The 8,782-nt window shown below is 49.9% G+C and overlaps 1 protein-coding gene and 1 pseudogene across 1 annotated transcript; both read right to left on the bottom strand.

The window, feature by feature from the left end:
* Nucleotides 1–1,342: 1,342 nt before the first annotated feature.
* LOC147119215 (uncharacterized) lies at nucleotides 1,343–2,932 on the bottom strand (annotated as a pseudogene).
* A 1,005-nt stretch (nucleotides 2,933–3,937) lies between these two features.
* LOC147119216 (uncharacterized) lies at nucleotides 3,938–7,891 on the bottom strand. Its single transcript, XM_085984048.1, has 3 exons — nucleotides 7,826–7,891; nucleotides 3,991–4,528; nucleotides 3,938–3,943 (listed from the first exon to the last, which is right to left on the bottom strand). Exons 2-3 carry the CDS (start codon nucleotides 4,417–4,419, stop codon nucleotides 3,938–3,940), a joined length of 435 nt encoding a protein of 144 aa, XP_085840174.1. The 5' UTR covers nucleotides 4,420–4,528; nucleotides 7,826–7,891.
* Nucleotides 7,892–8,782: the final 891 nt, after the last annotated feature.

The following is an 8,782-nucleotide window of genomic DNA, read 5'->3' on the forward strand; positions in this document are numbered from 1 at the left end:
CCAATAACCACTAGCCCCAACCACTAACCCCAATCCTAACCAATAACCACTAGCCCTAACCACTAACCCCAATCCTAACCAACAACCACTAACCCCAATCCTAACCAATAACCACTGGCCCCAACCACTAACCCCAATCTTAACCAATAACCACTAGCCCCAAACACTAACCCCAATCCTAACCAATAACCACTAGCCCCAAACACTAACCCCAATCCTAACCAATAACCACTAGCCCCAACCACTAACCCCAATCTTAACCAATAACCACTAGCCCCAAACACTAACCCCAATCCTAACCAATAACCACTGGCCCCAACCACTAACCCCAATCTTAACCAATAACCACTAGCCCTAACCACTAACCCCAATCCTAACCAATAACCACTGGCCCCAACCACTAACCCCAATCCTAACCAATAACCACTACCCCAAACCACTAACCCCAATCCTACACCTTAACCCCAGCCCCTGACCAAGGATTATTGACAGGGATCAATGGAGGAGCTAAAGACCTGATAAAGGAAGTATTTGAAACAATTATCTCGATTAAAGAAATAGTGCAAGGTATGTTAGTAACAAAAGATTAAATCAAAGAGACCATCAAAATCAGCAATGACAATTACAAAGATCAGAACATTTCTAAGGCTGTCACATGCAGTATGTGTGGAGTTTTTTTTTAAATCGGATCCAAGAGATGTTAAATGATACAGAAAATAACAGATTTCAAATCTTATGCAAGGTAGTTCTGTAAAGGGGTGGTTCAAAGGAATTTCAGATGAGTGTAAAGTGAGGCACTGCAGTTCAGTCTATGACACCCACAAGCTGTGTACACAAATGGAACAAGTTTGGGGTTTGATGTGGTAGAAGGTGAACTAGATGAGAACTGAAATAATCCAGAGTAAGAAAAGGCCCAAAAATGGAACAGTCAGTAACAGAACATCAATTAGACTCCTCTTATGGAGAAATCAAATATTAGACACACTGGCCTAGAAATTCAGTGCCCTTAGCGCCGATTTTGCGGCGCTAGAGGGCCTAGTGCTGCAATTGGCGCCGGCGCCTAAATTGCCTGGGGCCCTTCCGCCGCGGTAGACCGGTAGCGCTGCGCCGGCACCGATGACGTCATCGGTGTGCGCAGCGTCCCGGTTGCCATGGTAACCCGCCCGAAGTGGGAAATTGACTTGCGGCCGCCTCGCCCGTGGCAGCCGCAAGCAACGTTCTGGCAGAGGTGCCTTGCACAAGTTTGCGCCGGCGCATTAAAGGCCCCGCGGCGGCCAGCCGCTTTCCCGCCGCCCGCCTGGCCGCAGCTCACTCCCCGGACATCCCCCCCCCCCCCCCCGGAACAGAAGCAAGCCCGGCACTTGTCCGAGGTGCCGGGCTCATTTTTAATAAGATTATCGCGGGCCGCGGCCGGGTGCAGGCAGCTCCTCCTTAAGGGAAGGAGGAGGCCTGCACTTCCCGAACCTGCCGCACCGCAGCGGGCGCCGCAGCGCCGGAATAGCGCCGAAATTCAGCGCATAGCGCCAGTTTTCAGGCGCTAACAGCTTTCAGCAGCGCCGGCAGCCGTTTGGGCGCAGAAGTAGTGAATTTTGGGCCCGACCAGCGCGACTTAGCTCCGGCACTAACTTCCGGCGCTAAAGCCCTGGCTGCGCCAAAACTCAATTTCTAGGCCAGTGTGTTTGAAACAAAGCTGATTTATTTAATATTTGTCCAGAATATTAATCTCAAGCCCAGTTATTCTAGTTATTAACATCAGCAGAAACAAAGCCCAATTGCCAGAGTGAACATGGTTCAGTCCTGGATATGATTAACAGCAGCAATAACAGAATCCAACCTCTGCAATCACTGGTGAACTCGCTGGTGTCTCAGCAGAGTGCATGACTGAGTGAATCCCTTCCCACACACGGAGCAGGTGAATGGTCTCTCCCCAGTGTGAACCTGCTGGTGATTAAGCAGGTTAGGCTTCCAAGTGAAAACCTTCCCACAATAAGAGCAGGTGAAAGATCGCTCCTCAGTGTGAACTCGCTGGTGTCTCAGCAGAGTGCATGGCTGAGTGAATCCCTTCCTACACACGGAGCAGGTGAATGGTCTCTCCCCAGTGAGTGCGTTGGTGGGTCAGCAGGTCGCTTGTGTTTTTAAAGCTCTTCTCACAGTCAGAACATCTAAATGGTCTCTTAACAGTGCAAACAAGTTGGTGAGTCAGAAGATGGGATGACTGAGTGAATCCCTTCCCACACGTGGAGCAGGTGAACGGCCTCTCCCCAGTGTGAACTCGCTCGTGTATCTGGAGATGGTATAACTGAGTGAATCCCTTCCCACATTCACTACACGTGAACAGTCTCTTGCCAGTATGAACTCACTGGTGCATCTGGAGCTTGGATAACTCTGTGAATCCCTTCCCACACAGGGAGCAGGTGAATGGCCTCTCCCCAGTGTGAGTGCGCCGATAAGTTTCCAGCTTGGATGGATAATTGAATCTCTTCCCACAGTCCCCACATTTCCACGGTTTCTCCATGGTGCGGGTGTCCTTGTGTCTCTCCAGGTTGGACGATCGGTTGAAGCCTCGTCCACACACACAACACAAGTATGGTTTCTCCCCGCTGTGAACGGTGCGATGTTTTTTCAGGCTGTGTAACTGGTTAAAGCTCTTTCCACAGTCAGTGCTCTGGAACACTCTCACTCGGGTGTGTGTGTCTCGGTGCTTTTCCAGTCACACTGATGTTTGAAATCTTTTCCCACAGACAGAACAGACAAACATTTCTCCTTCCACATTCAAAGGCCGATGATATTCAGGTCCTGATGAATGGAGTGGCTCTGTCAGATCTTGATGTGATGTTTGGTTTGAGTTTCCATTCTGTAAATCCTCCCCTTCTAACACCCTATAAAAGGAGTTTACAAAAGCCATCACTGTAAGTACAGGATAGAAATTCAGAGCAGACTATTCTAGTTTCTATGGAACATTCTTTCCTCTCTTGTTCCCCCAAAGCTGTAAATCCCCGTCCCACACACTCTCCCTCCTCCCTGTGCTAAAATCCAAACCCATCGCATCATCTCCAACATTTCTTTCCTCCACTCCCAGTTTTCCCCCTCCCTCTACTCTGGTTGGGTTCAGTTCTACACCCGCTGTGTGCAGAGTGAGAATAAAATCAATGAGTCAATGATTGTCTCTCCTGGTCACTGGGACCCTGAAGCCCCGCCCACTCCCTGTTTCTGTACCAAGATGGCCGTGCATGCGCCGTGCTGCAGGTGGAACTGGTCCGTCTTCGCTCCACCAAGATGGCGGCGCGTAAATGATGAGCGGTTTTGATCGAGCAAGTAGGGAGAAACTGTTTACTCTGGCAAGTGGGTCGTTAACCAAAGGTCACAGATTTAAAATAGTTGCTAAAAGAACTAAAGGGGAAATGAGGAGAATTGTTTTCACACAGAGGGCTGTTAAGATCTGGAACGCACCATCTGAAAGGATGCTGGAATCAGGTTCCACAGGAACTTTCAAACGGTAATTGGACATGTACTTAAAGAGGACTAGTTTGCAGAGTTCTGGGGATAAAGCTGGAGTTTGGGACTAAATTGGACAACTCTTTCAAAGAGCCAGCATAGACACGATGGGCCAAATCACCTCCTTCTGTGCTGTTAGATTCTATGATCAGTGTGAAGACGCTGGTGTCTCTTAAGGATCTTAGAGCTTTTAAAGCTCTTCCCACAGTCAGAACATTGAAATGGTCTCTCCCCAGTGTGAACAAGCTGGTGTTCCTTCAGTTCCCCGGGGCTTTTAAAGCTCTTCCCACAGTCAGGACATTGAAATGGTCTCTCATCAGTGTGAACTCGCTGGTGTTGCTTCAGATCTCCAGCGTTTTTAAAGCTCTTCCCACAGTCAGAACACTGAAATGGTCTCTCATCAGTGTGAGCTCGCTGGTGTCGCTTCAGTTCCCTGGCGCTTTTAAAGCTCTTCCCACAGTTAGGACACTGAAATGGTCTCTCATCAGTGTGAACAAGCTGGTGTTCCTTCAGATCCCTGGCGCTTTTAAAGCTCTTCCCACAGTCAGAACACTGAAATGGTCTCTCATCTGTGTGAACAAGCTGGTGTTCCTTCAGATACTGGGGGCTTTTAAAGCTCTTCCCACAGTTAGGACACTGAAATGGTCTCTCGTCAGTGTGAACTCGCTGGTGTGTTTGCAGGTGGGATGAACGAACAAATCCCTTTCCACACACGGAGCAGGTGAATGGACAGTCCCTGGTGTGACTGCGCTGTTGAACTTCTATTGCAGACGGGGAACTGACTCCCTTCCCACCGTCCCCACCTTTACCCGGTTTCTCCCCGGTGTGATGGTGCACGTGTCTCACCAGGTCAGGCGATCGGCTGAATCCGCGTCCACACACCGAACACGTGTGCAGTTTGTCTTCGCTGCTTTCTCCTTCCATGTGCAAAGGCCGATGATATTCAGGTCCTGATGAATCGAGTGACTCTGTCAGAGCTTGACGTGATGTTTGGTCTGAGCTTCCCGCTTGTAACTGCTCCACTTCTATAACCCTGTAAATTGAGATCAGAAAAGGATCAGAGGCAAACTGTTGTTTAATTTTCCCCTTTCTGACCCTAGGGGCAGTGAAGTTGATTTTCAGGCCCCAGCTGCTGCACAGGTTGGTTGAAAGGATCAGCAGTAATGGCGGCTGTAATACCCACAAGTCCCGGCGCTCCAGAAAGCGCTCTGTTGACTCTGAGTCCCGCGCATGTGCTCATGGCCCCCGCGCTCTCCCTCGTGCTCCACAATCGCCCGTCCCGATCGGTCCGCAATGCACATGCTCAGCGCACAAAACCCCGCGGTTGGAACACCGGGCACGCATGCGGAGCCGCAACATCTGGTACGTGTGCGCGGCTCAGGTGGGGGTGAGTCGGTGTTTCGCCTCAGCCGCCAGGGAGGTGCGCATGCGCAGGACGACCCAACATTCTTCCTGTCAGCAATCACTTCCTCGTTTCTTTAATAAAAACAGAAAATGCTGGAAATACTCAGCAGGTCAGGCAGCATCTGTGGAGAGAGAAACAGAGTTAACGTTTCAGGTCGATGACCTTTCGTCAGAACTGCTTGTTCTTTAGTGTCAGCCAGTGGCTCAGTTGGTAGCACTCTCGCCTCTGAGTCAGAAAGTTGTGGGTTCAAGTCCCAGCCCAGAGACTTGAGCACAATAATCTAGGCTGACACTCCAGTGCAGTGGTGAGGGAGTGCTGCACTGTCGGAGGTGCCATCTTTTGGATGAGACGTTAAACTGAGGCCCCGTCTGCTCTCTCAGGTGGATGTAAAAGATCCCATGGCACTATTTCAAGAAAGAAAGACTTGCATTTATACAGTGCCTTTCATGACCACCAGATGTCTTGAAGTTCTTTACAGCCAATGAAGTACTACAATGAAGTAGTCACTGTTGTAATGTGGGAAAGAGCAGGGCAGTTAACCCCAGTCTCCGAGCCAATGTTTATCTCTCAATCAACATAAAGATAGATTATCTGGTCATTATCACATTGCTCTTTGTGGGAGCTTGCTGTGCGCTAACTGACTGCCGCGTTTCTTACATTACAACAGTGACTACACTTCAAAAGTACTTCATTGGCTGTAAAACACTTTGGGACGTCCGATGGTGGTGAAAGGCGCTATATAAATGCAAGTCTTTCTTTCTTCACTGGTCTCACCAGTGACCTCTTCCAGCTGATGGTTGATTGACATTACAAGAGGATTTGAGTACAGGACTAAAGAAGTCTTACTCCAATTATATAGGGCCTTGGTGAGACCACACCTGGAGTACTGTGTACAATTTTGGTCTCCTTACCTTAGGATATACTTGCCACAGAGGGAGTGCAACGAAGGTTCACGAGATTAATTCCTGGGATGGCGGGACTGTCGTATGAGAAGAGATTGAGTAAACTAGGCCTGTATTCTCTTGAATTCAGAAGAATGAGAGGGGATCTCATTGAAGCATACAAAATTATTACAGGGCTTGATAGGGTGGATGCTGGGAGAATGTTTCCCCTGGCTGGGGAGTCTAGAATCAGGGGCCACACCCTCAGGATAAAGGGTCGGCCATTCAGGACTGAGATGAGAAGAAATGTCTTCACACAGAGGGTGGTGAATCTTTGGAATTCTCTACCCCAGAGGGCTGTGGAGGCTCAGTCATTGGGTATATTCACAACAGAAGTCGATAGATTTCTGACCAGTAAGGGCATCAAGGGATGTGGCGATAGGGCTGGTGAATGGGGTTGAGGCAGAAGATCAGCCATGATCTCATTTAATGGCGGAGCAGCCTCGAGGGGCCGAATGGCCCACTCCTACTCCAATGTAAAGAACTAGATGTAATATCTCCAAGTTTGCAGACGACACAAAGCTGGGTGGGCGTGTGTGCTGTGAGGAGGATGCCGAGAAACTCCAGTATGATTTGGACAGGTTGGGTGATTGGGCAGAAGCATGGCAGATGCAGTATAATGTGGATAAATGCAAGGTTATCCACTTTGGTGGCAAAAACAGGAAGGCAAATTATTATCTGAACAGCAATTGATTGGGAGAAGGGGAAGTGCAATGAAACCTGGGTGTCCTTGTGCACCAGTCGCTGAAGGTAAGCATGCAGGTGCAGCAGGCGGTTAAGAAGGCAAATGGTATGTTGGCCTTCGTAGCGAGAAGGTTTGAGTACAGGAACAAGGATGTCTTGCTGCAGTTGTACAGGGCCTTGGTGAGACCACACCTTGAGTATTGTGTGCAGTTTTGGTCACCTTATCTGAGGAAGGATGTTCTTGCCATGGAGGGAGTGCAGCGAGGATTCACCAGACTGATACCTGGGATGGCAGGAATGACGTATGAGGAGAGATTGGGTCGATTAGGCTTATATTCGCTAGAGTTTAGAAGAATGAGAGGGGGTCTCATTGAAACTTATAAAATTCTAACACGACTAGACAGACTGGATGCAGGAAGGATGTTCCCGATGGCCGGGGAGTCCAGAACCAGGGGTCACAGTCTAAGGATAAGGGGTAAGCTATTTAGGACGGAGATGAGGAGGAATTTCTTCACCCAGAGAGTGGTGAACCTGTGGAATTCTCTACCACAGAAGGCAGTTGAGGCCAATTCATTAAATATATTCAAGAAGGAGTTAGATATATTTCTTAAGGCTAAAGGGATCAAGGGATATGGGGAGAAGGCAGGGACAGGGTACTGAGTTTGGATGATGAGCCATGATCTCATTAAATGGCGGAGCAGGCTCGAAGGGCCGAATGGCCCACTCCTGCTCCTATCTTCCATGTTTCTATGGTTATCCCTCAATTAACATAAAATGGTAGATTATCAGATTGCTGTTTCTCGGAGCTTGCTGTGTTCTAATTGGCTGCTGCGTATCCTACATTACAACAGTGACGACACTTCAAACAGTACTTCATTGGCTGTAAAGTACTTTGGGACGTCCGGTGGTGGTGAAAGGCGCTATAGAAATGCAAGTGTTTCTTCGTTCACTGGTCTCACCAGCGACCTCTTCTGGCTGACGGTTGATTGACAGCCGAGAGTCCGCGCATGCGTACGCGGGACGGCGGTTTGTGCCGAGTCCGTCACAGCGATCACCAAGGGTAATAACCGCGCATGCCCAGAGGAGACCAAACCCCTCCCCCAACTCGAAGCTGCGCCTGCGCACTCGGACCCTACTGGACGGTGTCGGCGCGGGGCATTCCGGGGAAAGGCCTTGGTGTCGGTTCCAGAGTCGCGATCGGTGATGCAAAGTGAGTTTTCTTCGCTCCGATTGGGTGGAGAATCCCGCTGGGTGGCGGGGGGAGGGGTGGATCGGGAGAGAATAAAGAGAAATAGAAAACCTGAGAGTCCGGGAGGCCCCGGACCGAGCGGCCTTAGTTGGTCGGTGTAAGTGATCTCCTCGGGGACACGTGACCCGGGCCCGCTGCCTGATTGACGGGAACTTCCGACCAATAGGGAGCGAGCGGGGCTGGGCTGGAGGAGCGAGCCGGCGGCGGGTCCTCCAACCAATCGGGGAGCCCGAGGGGCGGGACTAGCGCCGGCTGATTGTCTGATCCGCAGGGCAGCGAGTTTCTCCAGTCCCTTGTTCAGGGCCCGGGGCCAGGGGAGGCTGTGGGCCTTTATTCCCCTTATTGGACACAAGGCTCTTTGTCTCACAACACACTGGCACAGCTTTTAATAGAGACTTTTTTAATTCATCAATAAAAGCAGATAAACCCCGTGCTTCTGTGGCACAAACTTTCGAATATTTTATAGAATCATAGAATGGTTACAGCACAGAAGGAGGCCATTCGGCCCGTCGAGCCCGTGCCGGCTCTCTGCAAGATCACTTCAGCGAGTCCCACTCCCCGCCCTTTCCCCGTAACCCTGCAAATTTCTTTACTTCAGGTACTTATCCAATTCCCTTTTGAAAGCCGTGATTGAATCTGCCTCCACCACTCTTTCAGGCAGTGCATTCCAGATCCTAACCACTCGCTGCGTAAAAAAAGTTTTTCCTCATGTCGCCTTTGGTTCTTCTGCCAATCACCTTAAATCTCTGTCCTCTGGTTCTTGACCCTTCCGCCAATGGGAACAGTTTCTCTATCTGCTCTGTCCAGAACCCTCATGATTTTGAACACCTCTATCAAATCTCAACCTTCTCTGCTCTAAGGAGAACCACCCCAGCTTCTCCAGTCTATCCACGTAACTGAAGTCCCTCATCCCTTATCCCTGGAACCATTCTTGTAAATCTTTTCTGCACCCTCTCTAAGGCCTTCACATCCTTCATAAAGTGCGGTGCCCAGAATTGGACACAATAC

Source organism: Somniosus microcephalus, chromosome 4, assembly GCF_052327205.1.
Source record: "Somniosus microcephalus isolate GS21.2 chromosome 4, FLI_Smic_1.0, whole genome shotgun sequence".
Classification (NCBI taxonomy): domain Eukaryota; kingdom Metazoa; phylum Chordata; class Chondrichthyes; order Squaliformes; family Somniosidae; genus Somniosus; species Somniosus microcephalus.